This window comes from Manis javanica, chromosome 9 (genome assembly GCF_040802235.1).
Source record: "Manis javanica isolate MJ-LG chromosome 9, MJ_LKY, whole genome shotgun sequence".
Lineage (NCBI taxonomy): Eukaryota > Metazoa > Chordata > Mammalia > Pholidota > Manidae > Manis > Manis javanica.
The window spans coordinates 86,892,073-86,910,556 of record NC_133164.1 but is presented as its reverse complement, the minus strand read 5'-3'; the positions used below and the strand labels follow the sequence as shown (position 1 = coordinate 86,910,556).

The 18,484-nt window shown below is 42.0% G+C and overlaps 1 protein-coding gene across 2 annotated transcripts in view; it reads right to left on the bottom strand.

Annotated features, from left to right (window-relative positions):
• Positions 1 to 18,484, bottom strand: part of COLEC12 (collectin subfamily member 12) — a 209,531-nt gene that overhangs the window by 38,663 nt on the left and 152,384 nt on the right. For both annotated transcript variants that reach the window (XM_017671324.3, XM_073212870.1), the window contains 3 exons: positions 12,091 to 12,213; positions 5,048 to 5,146; positions 3,251 to 4,297 (listed from right to left, as the gene is read on the bottom strand). In XM_017671324.3, coding sequence (XP_017526813.1) covers positions 3,251 to 4,297; positions 5,048 to 5,146; positions 12,091 to 12,213 — 1,269 coding nt within the window. The remainder of the gene's footprint in view (positions 1 to 3,250; positions 4,298 to 5,047; positions 5,147 to 12,090; positions 12,214 to 18,484) is intronic.

The following is an 18,484-nucleotide window of genomic DNA, read 5'->3' as shown; positions in this document are numbered from 1 at the left end:
AAGTACCTGTCTTACAGAGCTGTGGTGAGGACTCACTGAGATGGTTTGTGAAAAGCACTCAGTATACTCATACTCAATATTAACTAATAAAAATAACCAGAATAATGGAAACACTAACTAGTTTAAAGCCAGGATCTGAATCTTCAGTCATGAGCTTTTCATATCCTTCCTTAGCTGACAAGCCACACTGTCTATAAACTATGTCAGAAGTTTCCTTGTAGAAGATAAGCAAATGACTGCACTAATGGAATAAAACGACTATGAAATTTCTTTTAGGTAGGTAGAAAATATCCAGAGTACCATGTAAGACTGCCTACAGTATTATAGTCCCAAGAGAAATTTAGAAAGCTCTTATTTTATGAGGTTGCACATCTGCTGATATCTGCCCTCATTCTGAATTTAGGTTGAAAAAGAATAGAAAAAAAAATTAGGTACTGAAGAACTTTCTTATCCTTTGAAAGTCCACCCTTTATTCAGAGTATGACTCACACCTACAATATCCTTGACTTGGAATTGTCCAGTCCCTCTAGAGTTGGGATACCCACATTGTTCAGCGAAGTCATTATATTTTCAGGCAACACCAATTTTCATAAGGAACATCATATAAAACCGAAATTCCTTTAATGAATGCCCACTAGTCTTTGTTTGACCCTCTGGAACTCCTCAGATGTCATTTAGAATCTGTTCCACATTATAGCCTTTTAAATAGTTGTAGACAGCTGCGTTGTTCCCACTAAGAAATTTCTCCTAAAGGTTAAAGTTTCCAGGTCCTTTAATCCTTCCTCACAGCACACACTGTCTAGACCCCAACATCCTGGTCATATTTTCTCGAGCATGCTGGTCTGTGAACATCCCTCTTACAGGGGATCCCCAGAACACACATTCTCCTCCAGGGCCGGCTCTGCCATATGGAATGGGAGTAGGATATCACTTCCCTCGTTTTGGATATCATTGTGTGTCATCGAAGGTCACATTAGATTCCCTGGCAGACACATTTACTTGTGTATAGGCAATTAAAACCACCATGCCTTTCATGCAACTTCCTTTAGGCCTTGCTGTCCCATCAACATTTGTCTGTTTGGTCTTTTCCATCTATGAGCAGGATTTCAGATGTATTCCCTATCTCATTTTGTTGGCATCTCTTTACTATTCCAGCCTCTCCAGATCATTTTGGATTATGATTGTATCATCTATTGGGTAGTACGTACAATTTTATGTCACACAAGTATTGGATTTCCAGGTCACCCACATCCTCATGCTAGTCACTAACAAAGCTGTTGAGCAGGACCCTGCCACCTGCCCTCTGTCATCTAGATCTGTGTCCAGTTTCACAGGGGCTCAGGAGCTGCTCTTTGTACTCAGTCATTAAACCAGTGTGGCAGACACACCCTAGGGTCACCCCCAATAAATTCATGGCCTTGTGAATCCCTCCCCTTGAGTGTGGATCCTATGACTTGCTTCTAGCCAATAGAATATGGCAAAGGTGATGACATGTCTTTCCCTTGACTACGTTGCTTTATATAAGACCCTGCCTTAGCAGACTGGAATGAGAGACTTCCCTGCTGGCTTTAAAGAAGCTGCAATGTTGTGAGATGGTCACATGGCAAGGGACTGGAGGTGGTTTCCACGTGCTGAGAGTGGTCTCCAGTGGATAGTCAAAAAGAAAACAGGAACCTCAATCTTACAGTTGTGAGGAGATGAATTCTGCCATGAACCTGAGGGAGTACAGAAATGGATCTTTCCCCAGTTGAGCCTCTGATGAAACCTCAGTGCCTCAGTGAGGCTACATCCTGGTGAAAGCCTGTGCAGAGGACCCATGGGAGCTGTGCCCAGACTCCTGACCAGTAGAAACTGTGAGATAATGGACATGGTCTTGAGCCACTGAGTTTGAAGTAATTTGTTATGAAACTCAGAAAACTAATACAACCGGTAAGTCCACCTAACTGTGCTGTAATCCAGTACCTATTTCTCCAATTTTTATCAGTGCCAAATCCCTTGGGAAAATCCAGATATGCTCTTTTCTTTCTCCTAGTTTAAATAATCTAATAACTCGGTTAATATGTGGAAATAAGATTAGAATCACATGCCTTCTTCTCAGTGAATTCATTCTGATGATGGCTTCTTTTCCTGAAAACTCACAAATTATCCCTTTAATAATCTCTTCTCAGGCTTGAAAACAAATTACGCATTCTACATAGTGTGTGGAGTCCATCTTTATCTCCTTTTTGGAAACCAGGATTACTCCTCTTATAGCCAGTCTCTTGATGCTCTAAAACCTTCTCAGTTTTAAACTACCCGAGGGCAAAGACTATCTGGTCTGCTCTGTATACCCTGCAGTGCTTAGCACAGCATCTTCCACATTGTACTTTCAAGTTAAAACCTATGAAAATAGTTTATGACTGAAAAATACTACTAACATATGGTTACTGCAGATCTTCAATAGTAGACTTAATCTGAGTCAAGGACTGATTCTCAACAAGTCAAACTGTTTCTCTCCTCTTTGGTCTTACAGTTACTGTGATGACCAATATCCATCTGCCCATGACACTTAGAAATAGGGATCTTTTCATGGTAACTCTGTGACTTAAAAGAATTAATCATGCTTCCAAAGGAGCACAATCTATAATGGCATCAAAATAGCTAGGCAATCAAAATGGCATCAAAATTCATTCAAATGAATCCATCTTTCATTCAAAACATATTTAACAGAGTGCCTTTGGGCACTGTCCACACATTCTTAGTTACACCTCTTTTCAAGACAGGATGCTTAATTGCCCTCCCCCTTAAGTGTGGGTTGGACTTAGTGACTTATTTCTAAAGAACAGAATATGGTGGAAGTGACGGTAAGTGATTTCTGAGACTGGGTCAAAAAAGCCACTGCGGCTTCCTTCTTGCTCTTTCTCTTGGATCACTTGCTCTGGGGGAAGCCAGCTGCCATGGTGCGAGAACACTCAAGCAATTTCACACTGTGAGGAAACAAGGCCTCTTGCCTACAGACAGTAAGGAGTGGAGGCTTCCTGCCAAGAGCCATGGGACTGAGGCACCTTGGAAGTAGATTCTTAACCCCTGTTAAGGCTTCAGCTGACTACAACCCCGTGACAGCTACTGAACCAGAACCGCCCAGTTAAGCCACTCCTGACTTCCTGATCCACAGAAACTATGACATAATATATTTTTACTGTTTAAAGTTACCAAGTGTTAGGGTGACTTGTTCTATGATTAATACATGCAATCCAGAATTTTCACTTGCCTTGTAGGATTGTAAAGTTCTTGATGAGCTGGCCATGCTTGGAGTCTACCAGTTTCATTTCTTCCATAATCACTGATAAGTTGGCTACTTCTGTGTCTAACCTTGACCTCATCAGGTCTTGTTGCATCCTGAGAGAAACAGAATCCAAACGGATGTTGGCTAATGTGTTATTCAAGGAGGTCAGGTCATCTGTGTGTTTGGTCAGTGTATCCGTGCAAGTGGTCCTGACTTCATTCAGATTGCTGGTCAGTGTCCGCAGGTGGTGGGCTGTGTAGCTGATGTTGCTAATGATGTTCACGATGTCCGTCTCAAAGAGCTGGAAGCGTTCCTCCAGCTGACTGAACTTGATGGCTGTTCTGTTCTCCGCATCCTTATGTATGTCCTGCAGGTCTTTCAGGTTCTGCTCATTGGCCTGTGAGGCTGTGGAGATGTTGTCCATCTGACCTGCGAATGAGCTGAGCTGGCTGTTCATATCCTCCAGGGTGTCATTGTTGGCTTTGGCCAATGCAGAGTTATTGGCCGCCAGCGTCTGTAAGCTCTGCACTTTTTCCTTCAGCCAATCAGTGTCCTTCTTGGCTTGAAGGAAAACCTGCTGCAGATTTTGAAAGTCATTCTTGATTCGCTGGATGGCCTGGCTTGTGTCATCCACAGACCGCTGCAGGTTAGTGATGAGGTTCCTCTGCTGCGCCTGTGTCAGGTTCAGGTTGTTGAGGTTCATGATGACTACGTTATGAGAATACATTTGGCTCTGCAGATTGCCCTGCAGCACACTGGTGTCTTGTTGCAAATTCGTGACATAGCCATTATATGCCTGGAGGGTTTTGTTTACAGTGGTAATGAGAAAAGAGTTATTCTCCAGAGTTGCTTTCAGTTGACTCTGTCTGTCCACCAGCGCATCCCCATTAGCCTGTAACTTCTCCAGCGTATCTTTGTTCTTGCTGGTCTTTTCTGTAATCTCATGAAGTTGTTGCCGAAGATCCAGAATGTCTGATCTAAAGGTGGAAAGTTCTGAGTTGGTGCTTAGAGCTTTCTTCCCAGTTTGGTCCCCTGGAATAAGACACATTCATTACTTAGATTGGTGGTGTGGGAAAGTGGTCAGGTGAGGTTAGAGATTCGAAAAAAGACTTAACTGGTATGTGCTGTATTTCAGATATAAAATTCATGATATAAACAGATTGCTCTGCATTAGTAAAATCCATGTATTTATTAAAACTGGGTCCTGGGGAATTAGAAAGGGTGCTGAGTACTAGGATTGACTAACTGGGGTAAACAGTTTTCTCAAAGAAGGAGGGGCAATTAACTGATTCTACAGCACTGCGCAGGGTGTCAAGAAGGAAATAACCTAGTTTTTGTTAAATTCACCAAAATTCCTTTTAAAAAAAATGAAAACAAAAACCAAAGGATAGACTAGGCTGGAATATTTATTTTTCAAAGGCACTTCTGTAATTGTTCTATGTAGTTTAAAATATTTCAAACAGGAATATACTGAGCATTTTTTAAGAGCTTTTAATAAAGGGTATTTATGATTGCCTTTGATCAGGTTGGTCTAGATTTTGTTTAGCACATAAAATCTGTGTTCTGGGGGAGGCTCAATGCTAAAATCGGCCCTTACCTTTACATTTAAAAGTCCTTAAATTAAATTATGAGGAAAGACTCAACACATAACACAAAAATGTAATGTCTTTCTCACTGAATGTGAGTTTATATTTCGTTCATGTCATTCTAAAAGGTTGTGGTCCTTTATATAAAGTAGAGTTAGAGGATTAAGCTTACTGGTTTGTCCTTATTACAGATTACCTAATTTTTTCAGGTCACTTTCCACTGCTGTGAGCTTGTCATCATAGGTTTGGCGAGATGTCTCCATGCCACCTGTAACATTGTCCATTTTCTCTACAACTAAAATTTGGAAATCAGTGCATTAGTATACACATCTGCTCGTATTTTATTTTTCAGTTTCAACAAGAGACCATTTCGTTTCATTACAGAATAAAGCAAGCAGATTGAAACAAAGAATGAAACATGAAATGAAGTAGGGGAGTAGGCCATTCTTTTAGAAAAATAAATAACTTACTTGTCACAAAACCCGGTGGTAGTTTGCTTGGTTGAGAATTCCACATTCTTAACTGTTCTTATGATTTGGTGTTGCCTTGGATATTTTTAACAAGTGTTTGGAGTGAATTTTTATGTATCCTGGAAATTCTCAGTCTGGATTATTTCCTATATTACCTTCTATAAAGGGAGACATAACACTGTGATCCTTTACAAAACTCTGTCACTCATTGTGCTCCCTGACTCGCTGGCAGGTGGTACTCGCCTATCGGGCAGGAGAGCGCGTGACAAGGAGCACCTAGCTCACGTCCACACACAAAGTCCTTGCAGAAGGGATGCAAAGGCAAGAGTGTCTGCCACGAGGTCTGCTACTGAGGCCTGAAAATCGGCTTCTCCACAGTGACAAGTGCATCTGTAGTTCACCAGCTCCCAAGAATGCCTGAGTGGGTTTCCAAACAATCACTTACCAAGATGACTTTTTTTTTTCCTAGTATTTTTTTGTCCGTAGATAGAGAAAGGTGGTGATGCCATGTTCTTACTTGTTCTCAGAAGGCAGTAATTCCCCATGGTTGGGAATACTAGTTTATCTTTCTGAAACATCTAATAAGAGTATATTTCACCAGAAGTGATTCCTGTGAGATCCATCCTCTAGCAGCTTGAGATCAAGTCTGACTACTCTTCTCTTGGTATCAACAGCTTTTTAAAAATAATGACCTTATTTTTTTAAAGCGCAAATATGCTTTTTATATTAACTTGAGCCAATGGATCCAGTTGATTTTATTCATGAAGCATTCCACCCACACTTGACGGGGTGAGAAGATTCTCCTGGCTCCTGTCGAGAAGTGGAGTTCGTTCCCAGAGTCTGACCTAACGTGAACTTGCTCTGTGACTGCTGGGCTCTCGCTCCAGCCTCCAGTCTGGCCATAGTGAAATGTACGCATTACACCAAATGCTCCGAACCTTCCCAGGGGTTCTTCTCTCCACCTAGAATGTTATTCCCTGACCTCTTGATCAAGCTAAGCTCTGCTTTCTCTTCATGACTCAGCTCATCACTTCCTGTGGGAAATCTTTGCTGAAGAGCCTCATGCAGAGTTATCCTGGCAAGCAACCCTTTCCCTAAAACTTACTTCACTGAGGCTGTTTACTCTAAGATCCTTTAAGGCAAGGAAATTTTGCATTCTTTCTTACTTCTAGCCCTTAGCTCAGTGTGTGGCACTTAGTAGGTGCTCAATACATTTGTTACGGTGTTTTTGAAAATAAATGGGTATCTGTCTGCTGGCTGCTAAGGCCTGTGAAAAATCAGCCAAGGGAGAGGTTGTGCAAACAAACACTCAAGCCAGCCAGCTCCGGGGAGTCTCAGCACCGGCAGTGAGCGTGACAGCTAGCTGAATAATTCGTTTTTTTAAAGGGACTATACAGATAGAAAGATATAGTTATAATAATCTACACCTTAGGGTTGTTTGATAGGCATGCCTACTCCTAAAATCCCTGGAAATTCTGAAGAACAAAATGGTTCATCTGCATTTCAGCAAAGTTAAACTTTTAAAAAGTAAAATATGGAATGTTTACAAGTTTAGGTTCAGTTTTGATCCTCAAATCAAAACACATGCCTCAGTCTGTCCTCAAACCACATGCAGGATCTTAAGTCCTGCCCTTTTTTCCTGGAAGCCAAAGAGACCTCTGAATGTGCTGGCAGGCAGTCATTTTCTTCCCTCTGTAATTTTTCTTCCATTTTAGTTCAAAAAACAGAACTGTTGTGGACAGATAATTCAGATTCTAGTAGAGGAAAAGGAATAAATTCATTCATTTAAAAATAAAAATTTAAAAACCTGTTAGGTTTTTCTTCAGCGCAGCAGGGAAACTATTTGCCTTGGCCACAGTGCTAATGAACCAGTTACATGCACTGGGGCGTGTGTGTTTGTGCTTAAAAATAGGACGTGGGTATAAAGCTGCAAACTTTAGGGCTGCTAAGTTGGCAGCTTCTACTGCATAAAATACTAAACTGATGGAGATCCAGAACCAACACTTGCTACAATAGCACACAGCATTTTCACTGGTTTTTACTCTTAATTGACTAGCACAAGTTCTCAATCAGGAAAAAAGTGGCAGAGCCATCCTCCCTCCCCTTAGAGACTGCCAGTCTGTAGATGGAGTCCTCAGTCTGTAGAATATTCTTGCATGAGGAAAATGAATGTGAAACATGGAAGGGTTACTAGCACTCTGTTTTTTCACAGGCTCCCCTCAAGTGAAAACAGAATTTCTCTTCAGAATGTCACTACTTCAGATTGTTATCCTGAAGAGCTGTCTCTCTTCAAGAGCCAAAGCCTAATTCTCTAGGATAATCTGACAGTAATAGGTTCTCTGTGAAAGTACTTTGGTATCATCCGCTGGCCTGGGACACTAACCTCCTTCTCCCTTGCCTTGACTTCACCCACCCTCTAAACTCCACTCCGAATCTCACCACCCCATCGTGCTAAGCCTTCCCTGATGATCTGATTCTGCACCACACCAACTGAACCTCATGTGAACGGCAACAGTAGCAGCTTCTATTTATTGAAAACCTACTCTGCAAGGTGCATGGCACCAGCACTGCAGTTCGTCCTTACAACTCCTGTTTTACAGATGAGCTAGAGGCTCAGAGATGTTCAGTAACTTGCCCAGACTCACACAGCTTGTAAATGACTCAGCAGGATACCAGGCCAGGAGATCTAACTCCAAACTCTATGATTTCTCTGTAACTCTATATTGCCTCTCATTTAGTATTTCCTTTTCCTAAATAAGGTTTCTTCCAATAAAAATTTCTTGAGGGGAAGGGATATATCTTCTTCATCCTCTCTTTATAGTCATCATCCTCAGATGTTCACTAAACATCCACCATGTTTGTGGCCTAGGGTGAGACACTGAGCACACAGCGACATTGCTTATGGCCCAAGCCCTGAGGACAGAGAACAAGAGGAGAGCACAGAGCTCCTCACCAGTGTCTGTATCAGACTCACGGAGGTGCTGAGAAGTGAACACACCCCTTCATCGGTACCTGGGTCTCCCCTGGAATGCAATAAAGACATTTCTATGTTGAAAACTATCTCAGGTCTTATTACAAAAATATAGAATATCTGGTTGTAGGGTGCCACCCTGGATTCCACCAACAGCTACACAGTGTGATTTGGTGCACATTTTGAAAGCCCACTTATCCGGCTGTCACTGCTATTTTAGCAGAGCTTAGCAGCAAGGTTCACGTTCCATCACTAGGAATACTGAGTTAAAGGAGATCCTTATTGAGGAAGATGTATATTTCCATTTCTTCTTTATCCTAACTACCTTAAGATGCTGCCTACTGAGTAGATTTTCCTGTTGATGAAATATTCTAGAGGAAACATAAACCACTGAACTTTAAGAGATGGCTTCTCCATGGAAGAAACAAAGCCCATGGCAGAAGATGCACCAAACTGTTACTGTCCAAGAAGGTACTTTCTGCCAAGAAGCTGAGGGGCTCATGGTCACGGCCACTGTACAGACCTGTCTGGGTGACTCAACTATTCTTTGACTTGTTCAGCAAATTCTCTAGAAGGAACTTGGGTTATATCCTAACTTATAGCTGCTTAAGTGATGTAAAGGGAGAAGTAAAGAATAGTTTTGAGAAAAACACTATAGAGTTGCCTTTGCTAACTATTATAAATAAGGAGTTTCTGTTTTATTTCCTTTCAACTTCTCCTTCATGGAAACATCTTTTGCTGGCTATTCCTGATCTTTCCTTTTTTCTAATGGGGAGGGTCCCTCTAGACTTCAAAGAGAGATGTGTGAAGGGAGAATGGGGTTTTATCTCTCTGCATCTTACAGTGTGAGGCCACTGAAGTCCTACCAGCCAGGCAGGAATCATTGCACAAGTAAAGAGAAAACACACCAGGAAAGTATCAACATTTTAGTTCACTAAGACCATGTTTAGAAACCAAACTGCATGTTGTTATTACCTTACTTTGTCAGTAGAGGCCTGAGGGATGGGGCCTTGAAGGAGGGGCAGAGAGGGGCAAGACCACCATCTTGCTTCCACTTGCACTGTTCCCATCTCTCCTCCCCTCATCCTGGTGGGATTATGCCCAGGGCACAGGCCAAGCCCACCGGCAGGAAGCTAGGTTTCCAGGTAGAGCTTCGCCTTATAGCAATCCCAAGTGTAGACTGGCTTAGAGGCACCTGGACATTGGCTGATTACACGTCAGCCCTAAACCACAATTCCAGCCATCTATACAGTCATTACTTTATTCTGTAAACTTTCTTGGGTACCTATTAAGTACCATGAGCCTAGGTGCTAGTGGGAGATAAAAACAAATAAAAGATAGTAGGCTCTTGTCCTCATGGAGCTTATCATTTGGGTAGGGAGACAGACAAGCCTACTGGCTGTGACAATATGGTGTGACAGGGACTAAGAATAAGTAAAGGAAACTCTGGGAACCATCAGGAGGGCACCTAGCTCAGCCTTCAGAGGCTTCTGGCAGGACCCGTGACTAAGTGAGCCACAGAGGGACAGGAGTCATGCAGGTGGGAAGCAGAGTAAAGGCGTTCCAGGCAAATGGACTGGCACACACAACACTGTCCAGAGCTGAGAAAGGCTTCCCAGTGTCATAAAAATGGAGGAAATATCTATACTAGAAAGAAAAAGAAAAATCCCCCTCTCTTCTGGATCTTTCTGTGTCAGGCTGAAGGCATAACTATCCTAGCCCTTCTGTTATTTTTCAATATGAAGAACACTTTATTTTTTAATAGGACTATAGTTGATATACAATATTATATTGGTTTCAGATGTACAACATGGTGACTCAGTAATTATGCACATTAGTACCTGCACATCATGGTTAAGTGTAATTAGCCTGTTAGCACACCAAGGTTTTACAATATTGCTGGTTATTTTCTCCATGCTGTACTTCATCTTAGACCTTATACTCCTGCAAAGGTAAAAATTACCATATGGAAGTATGCTCTTCCAACTTTCCTCTTTCAGTAGTGTTTATTTTCATGATATCACACAGTACTAAGCCCTAAGGGTACTTTTAAGACTGTTAATTTTAAGCTTCTCCTTTATCTGGGCTTGCTGGGAAAGGTCATGGAGAAGAGAGTAATAACTACAGGAACCCAGTAAAGGAGGAGAGCCAGTCTGAATCACCCGGGCCATAAAGAACCCTCTTTCTCTCTACTAGGTTCTCTCTCACTCTCTGTCCAGATCTCACCACAATTTAACGGCCTTTCTTAACAGTTACTCTGTTAATCCATGGTTAGATTAACTCACCACAGATGGATAAAATGACCTGGTAATTTTCCAAGTTTCCACTGCTCAAGTTCATCAGTAGACACACTACAGGATGCACATCATTTTCCATGTATTTGGCCTTAGAGATGGGACTTAAGCCTCAGCTATATCTTGTATTTTTAACATGTTCTTCCATCCTGATAGATAGAGCTGTATAAATGACAGTTATGAAGAAGCAAGGAACACAGTGGCACAGCCACCATCTACTGGGTCCAGCTACAGGACAGGAGTTCAAGTACATCGTCTTTGCTCACCCCAGTTACTTTGAGAAGTGGCATTATTATTGTCATTTTACAGATAAGAAATCAGAAATTCCTAAGAGGTTATGATTTACACTGTGTGTAAATCACAAACACAGCCACTCAGATGACTTAGCCTGAAGCTTGGCACTTGGTACATCACAATTGTGTTACAATGGCAGAATCAAGAATGAACTTAAGACTGTCTGGCTCTAAAAGCCCGTTCTCATTCCAGGACAGTTCCCTCAGGAAGCCATGGGACACTGGGAGAGAGTTAAGGGGGCTTACCCATCAAGGGACTCACTTTGTCTCTCTCTCTCCCCAGGTCAAGTCTACGGGCCAAGGAATAGAGAGGGGAACGTGTCCACTGCTAATCTGTCAGTTCTGAGGGAAGGCAGCTGAGACGGCTGCTGAGTGAAGGTTTTGAAGGTCAGCAGACCCCACGTCTGCCTCTGGCTAAAACCAGATGAATGTTTGTCTCACCTGTCTGTGATGGGAAGGCTTTCATAGCTATTTCCTATAAAAGAGTTTATGTGGCTCATGATTCTGAATCATGACACCTTCTACCTGTGGTGTCTGGAATGGGGGTGAGGGGAGGGGGGAACCCACTCTGTCTGGAATCCTGGATTATTCAGGTAAAAAAATCCTCCACTGACCTTAAACCAGACATGCTGAAAGAACACTTAACGTCCCATGAAACGTAGTTGAAGTGGCAGTGTTGCCTCTGTTTAATTTTTACACAGGGCAATATTTTTGTGGAGCTGTATAAACAACAGTGGCCACATAACTGTGCTAAAGAGAAAAAAGGGAATCAGGTGGCCAGTCCCTGGGGGAAGTAAGGCATATCTTGGAGATCGTGGGTTTGGCTTACGCTCTGTCAGTATAGTTTTCCTATGTGCTGACTCGAGGGTTTCCATAGGGTCTCTCAGAGACATGACAAAAAAAGGTCAAGGAAGGGGAAATAGCTGGAAATAGGAAAAACCAACAAAGAGGAAAATTCTTTATAACTCATAGAGGACCATTCCTATTGCTGAAGACCATTATCATTACTGAAATGAGGCAGAAGGAATTGCTATTTTCGATCCCATAGGTAGAAGACACTCAAGCCACAATGATGGCACTTAGGATGTTGCCTAATTTTGCATCTGAGTTGTATCAATGAAATACTTTGTGCTGCAAGCATGGGTTTTTTCCATGCTTAAAATAATACAGGGAAAGGTGGTGGTTGAAAGGAAAAAGAAAAGAGTACTTACCTTTGTATCCCAAAATGGCTACTGTGATTGTTAGCAAGGCACACAAAATGTATAATAATATGATAGAAAACTTCAGTGCCCAGTTATTTTTACATTTGGTACATTGTGTTCCTTCCTGAATACCTGTAGGAGAAGTCAAATTTTAATAACAGTAACCAAAAACATCATTTCAAGACTATCTTTTTGCATTTTGGTTCAAATACCATGACTAAGAATAGGTTTTACACAAGCCTTATTATAGGATGAGTGGTATTTTTAAATTAAACATATTTATACACACACATCCTTTAAATATTACCACTAACCTTGTTGTACTTTAATATGTTGTTGTATCTAATATGACCTGAAAAAAGAACATAACTTTGTCTCCTAGAAAAATTTCAAATCAAATTCTGTTATAATTATGATTCTAATTTCAATAAAAAGCTCTACCTGACAAAAGATTTAAAACACTCAAATCTACTTGTTTCAGTCATTATTGGACCTATATAGTAACCCAAACACAACCAACCCCCCCACAAATTGTGACTTGTCCCTTAATACTTGTCTCAGTAGTGAGCTCCAGCTAGCTCCTACTTGCTTGCAAGATTGTTCAGTTTGTAGGAATTTTGGGAGCTGATTGTTAAATAGTTGGTAGCTGGAAATCAGCCCTGGAGGGAGAATTTACACCATGGAAATCGGCAAACCTCTTCACCCTCCAAAAAAGGTTTATCAGCATGTCACTGCCTATAATGCACTATAACCTATAGCAGAAAATATAGGTAATCTTATGATTAAATTTCTCAATATATAACCATTTTTGTACATCACATGTATACAGAAAACAGACACTAGCTTTTATTTAAGTTATCACAGTGACCTGAATAACAACTAGAAAAACCAGACATTTTTGTTGAGAGGATATAAATCTTTACTGCTCACACTGCAACTTTTTGAAAAACATTCTAGTGTTAAGTGGTAAACCACCACCACTTCTGCAAGTGGCTCCAGAAACTAACCCATAAAAAAGGGAACTTTCCATCAGATTGATGAGAAGCACAGAAGACACAACCTGGACATGTTACTGTGAAAATCACGTTGTAAGGAGTACTGGGAGATTCTGCTTTTCAGTGTGTGTCTAATAATGTCCCGCAGGAGCAGGGCACATAAAGGACTGATCTCTGATAATTATGCTCAATAACTTTTGATGGGTAAGTCGTGAAGATTAAACCACAGCCAAATTTCTCTTCTTCGGTTTGTAATTTTATGCATTGTGCCCTTCTGTAGTGAAGACTTCTTCAGCTGTGTTTAATTAAAAATGATGAGAGAAACAGCATCAAACAGACTTACATTCAACTTTCAGGGTTCAACCAATCCCTCTGGTGTTCTGGGCTACAGACCTGAGGTGAGGGGGTTCAATCTGTTCCATGACTTAGAATAGTGAATCTCAAAGTCTGGGGTGCATCAGACTCACTCGAGAGGCTCATTAAAATACAGCCTTTCTAATTCAGGAGGCCTGAGAAGGCACCAGACAATGTGGATTTCTAACAAGTCCCCAAGTCCGCTTCAGCCGCTGTCTGGCCACCATGCTTTAGGATGGTGCTTCTCAATCCATAAAGTGCTTTTGAGTTGCATTGTTGAAATACAGATTCTAATTCAGTAGGTCTGAGGCAGGAGCTAAGAAACAAAGTCCAGAGGATGCTTAGTCAGAGAAACACATTCTGAGCTAAGGTTTATTTTAGCAGATGGTCATGCTGGACCAGCCTTTGGTTACGCACAGCTTTGAAGGTGAAGCTTAAAATCAGACTCATTGAGCAAACAGACCTAGCGTGAGTCAGATGCTTTGCATCACAGCTTTCCCATTTCTTTTACTCCTTTTCCTTTCCATCCTCCTTTAATTGCCACCTGGATGTCTCAGTGACCCCTCTTCCGTCCAAAACCGACCTCAGCACTAGCCCTGCCAGAGCAGATCTCCACCTTCCACTTGACCCTCTAATTTCCATCAACCTAAATACTACTGCTCCCCAACCCCCAAGGTGGTTAAACTCAAAGATACTCTCATGTATTTTCCTGTACTTATTCTCTGATTCAACTGGTCACCAGGCCCTGTGAAACTTCCTGTGGAATATTTTTATGGTGATCATCTCATCTGCAGTTTACGTGTGTTCATTTACTGCCTCCATGGTACCAAGTTCTGAGTGGGGTACTATCTTTAATGATACAATCACCCTTCAAAGAGGTAAGGTAGTGAGAGCTGCAATGACATCCCACAGAAATCATAGCCAGGATCCAAACCTAGGTCTATATGAGTTCTATTGCCATGACCTCTCCTCAAGCCACGGTGCCCCCCTCTGGCTATTCCTTCCTCTCCATTTCCCCTCCACTATCCTGTGAGATGTGTCAATCTCATGGAAGCTTCTTCTTCCATTTTCACCAGAATCCAACCTCAGCCTGTTCTGAAATACTGCTGTCCTCATGATGTGGCCACAATGGAAAAAAACAAAGACAAACAATCCTTCAAGAGCTCACCCTTAACTAAGGGATGAACACGCACAGGCATGCACACACACAGCCCTGCAATCTGGCAGCTTAATATGAAAAAAGACCCTTCACATCCAGTTGGAGTGAAAGTATTTTTGGAACTGGGGGAGGGGGAACTATAGGTAGTCCCACAAACAAGCCACATCCCATGTGCAGAAACAATGAACCTGTTTTGCTGGCAACTGTAAAACACAGAAAGAGGACAGACACGGGGGTGCTGGACTGACCTGCTATGGAAAGACTGGATGACACTTTTATGGCTGTTGGGGGTTGCCTTCCTTTTGGATTTTAGGACTGTGGTAGGTGAGCTCTTTATGTCTTGCCAGGACTATTTCTTGCATTCCATTGGGAAAGGCTTGAAAGATTTGGTCAGAGGGGAGATTACAGAAGATAACAGAGTCTGGGGCTCGAAGGCTGCCTAGAGGTCATCTGGTCGGGCATCACTGGGTCACTGATGGGACAGTGCAGCTGGTGAGGGAAAGCAGAATCAGAAGCCATGTGCGCTGACTCCCAGGGCAGGGGCCTCCCTCCCGTCCTGGCCATGTGTGCTAGTGCTGTGTCCACCACCGGACATCCTGTCTGTGTGGCATTCGTGCAGATCTGCTCCCAGACCGCTGCCACTGGTTCATACTCTAAAGAGCAGGATCACTTCCAAACAACGTGCATTTCTCATTGCTGACTGTATCAGCACTTAATCAATATCAGATGGCACCGCCCGGCCTCCCCTTCCACTTGACACACTTTCTCCGTCTTGTTTTTTCTCCCCCCTGAGACTTATTTTTAATAAGAATTCTGTTTTATCTTTCCCTCTCTGCCCTCCGCTGGGAGGACATCTGGCCAAACATACAGATGCCTACTACAAAGAAGCCCTGCTGGCTCACGGAGCAGGGGGACCCCCTCCTTGAACCTAGATGGTCACAAAAAACATTCAAGAAAGATATCCCTCTGTTACCAGACTTTGCACTGACTGTTTACTTAGCATTACTTTCCAGAGACTGGGGACTTTGTTCCCATTGGAGGGGGCAGGTGGTAGGAACGCAAGGGAATCTCTGCAGACTGAGAGTCTAGTGGAGGAAGTGAGGCAGTTTTGCCCCTTAGCACCAGGTGATCCAGCTTATCAACAAACCAGCCAAAATAGCAAATTTGTAATTCAGCAGGCCACAGGCAGAATGTGCCTGAAGGATCCATGCCTCTCCATTGGTTATCCTTCGTAAACTGTCTCCCATGGAAATTCATTCTTGGCTTATGTTCTGAATGTATTTTCCAGTGTCCAAGTCTTTATTATATAAAAAAATGTTTGGAAGCCAGAATCTCTCTGGCTAACTCCTGGAGTATGCCACGGAAGTTCAGAATAGGCTGACAATTTGGTCCCCAGAGCCCAAACTCCAAGTTCCCTGCACTGCCCTGTTTCCAATAACACATGTTTCAAGTCAGAGGAGTGCGTGTCCAGTGGGGCCACTGATCGGTGGTGGTGGTGGGGGGGTGGTGGTTAGCTGGTTGGAGAGAATAACTGAACCACTGCAGGAATGACAGTGCAAAGGGCCAGAAGAATTCACCAGCCGAGAATTCCTTTCTGCTGTGGTTCTGCATAAAAAGCCCTCCCAAGTACTGTGGTCCGTGTTCCAATCCAGTCTGTTTTTCTGATCTTTTGGAGAACAGAGTTTCCTTAACCCTATCATATTTTTCTGCCATCAGTAAAGGAGGGCTTGTCTGTTAAAATGGACACATGATGATCATTCCCCTTCCCTGGTAGGTGAAGGCTGGCACTGTGGGCGAGTAGGGCACTTCTGGGCTGTCTTAATTATCACACGTGTTTAGAGCTCAGTGGGGAGGCCATAAAGATCATGTTACCAAAGAGAAGCTCCAAAAAGCTGGTGGATTGCAAAATCTAGAAAACCACAGGTTTTGATCTGAGACTTAGTGACCTTTTCATGTGTTTTTTTTATAGTTATTAATCTACTGCCTGGTGGCATATATTCCCATAAACTCATGAGAATGATTTGACTCTAACAGTAAAATGGATAATTCAAATAAATTCCGATAATTAAAATGCCCTCAAAAGCAACAAAAACAGAGTTAATGTCCTGGTTAGTTATTTGGGTGTTATGCAATATCACCAAAACTAAAGTCGAATGCATAAAAGCCATTTATTAAATGACGGGATATGGATTTCGTTAGTAGAAATTTTTTTTTTTATTTGTGAGTAATTTAGTTTCCCAAATACAAATTCCAGCCGTGGACACCTTATTATGCCAAATTTCCTAAGTGATGTGGAGAATTATTAAAATGGAAGCAAGAAAAGAATTGGAAATGAAATAATTTTCTGTGAAAAATAAACAAAACCTAATAGCATCTCTGTATTCAAACCAGAAAAATTATTCTGAAGAAAGTTTTAAAAGTTTGAAATCTTTAGCATTTGGTCTGAGCGTATACTGATATTCTGCAGATTTAACAACAGCATAGCCTTTTTTCCATTAAAATATTTTTGTATATTATATATCTAAATGGCAGTTGGTTCTGCTTTGGTTTTAATGTTAAAAAGGAGTATGTATTATTTGCTTTAAAACTTATAATTTATGCCCTGCCTACTAACAAACAATTGTTGTAGGCAAAAGTCAGATGCAGTGGTGCCACTCACAATATATAGTGTCTGCCAGAATATATAGTTTCTCAAAAGAATGCCATTATTTTCTCCTTGTGGTTTTTATAAGAAATCATTTACTATATGAACTGTACACAAATGCTTTCAATTCTGAGGAGAGGACTCCTTTCTCACCGGGGAGCTCAGCCATCCCTTGCCTTCCATTTCTCTCTCCTAGCTGGCCCCCTTCCTCTTGGCTCTGTTCCCGCTCATTTCATTCTATGGGCACAGAGTGAACTGCCAACAATCCTGATGATGCATTTCAGAAGCCCTGACTACTTCACTATCTGATACTACGAAACAATGTCCTTCTGTGGTTCAACACTGCGTCTTTGAATTAGAAGCATCCATGAAAATACAGTTCCAGCTCAGGCCATCTGAGTCTGCTGTATAATTGAGCCAGACACTTAACACTGCACAGGTATTCAGTAGAAGCCACTGGACATTTGTTTAGTGGGTGAGAGTTTGCTCTTGTGAATGCAAAGAGGAACTGGAGGAATTGCTAAGGAGCTGCCCCCACTGAGGACCTGTCACAGCACCCCCCCCACCTCATAACTTATAATCAATTTAATAATCCCGCAAAGTAGAAATTCTGACTCTAATTTTATAGATTTAGAAAAGTGGGCATCAAAAAGGTCGAGTACCCAAGCCAGTGAGTGGCTGAGCTGGGAACTGAACCAGGACTTAGCACACGCTGCTTCTCCAAACTTCTTGACTTACAGAGTGGAAAGCAAAACTAAGCAAGATTACGGATACCTAACAAGATAAACTGTAGAAAGCTGACAGGTTAGGCTTGTAGAAGTATTCTGTCAAAATAAAGAGGTGCAGAAACATCCTTTCACATTTTGATTGATAAACCTTTCTCAGAAGTGAGCAGTAAAATTTAGTTTCCAGTAAGTTAGCCACTACAAGTGTAAGGCTTCTGCAGGCTATAATTTCTTGCTTACTATTCTATGGTGACATACTTGAGCAGCAAGTTAATCCTCCCTAAATAAATGCTCATTATCTCTGTGAGAGGTCAGGATGGCCTTGGAGGTTGGGTAGTAAGATCTGTTAGCTCTTCAGGGGAATCATCCCCCAGTGGTGGTAGAATTTTTGGAATGGGGTGGGCCAGAGAGAGTAGGTAACTTTATAATTTCAAGGCAAGTGAAATTTTGATGAACTTTGAATGATGAAAATTGAGAAACTCTGAGACTGCAAGGGTCTTGCTGAGCTTAAGCCTGAAACCAAAGC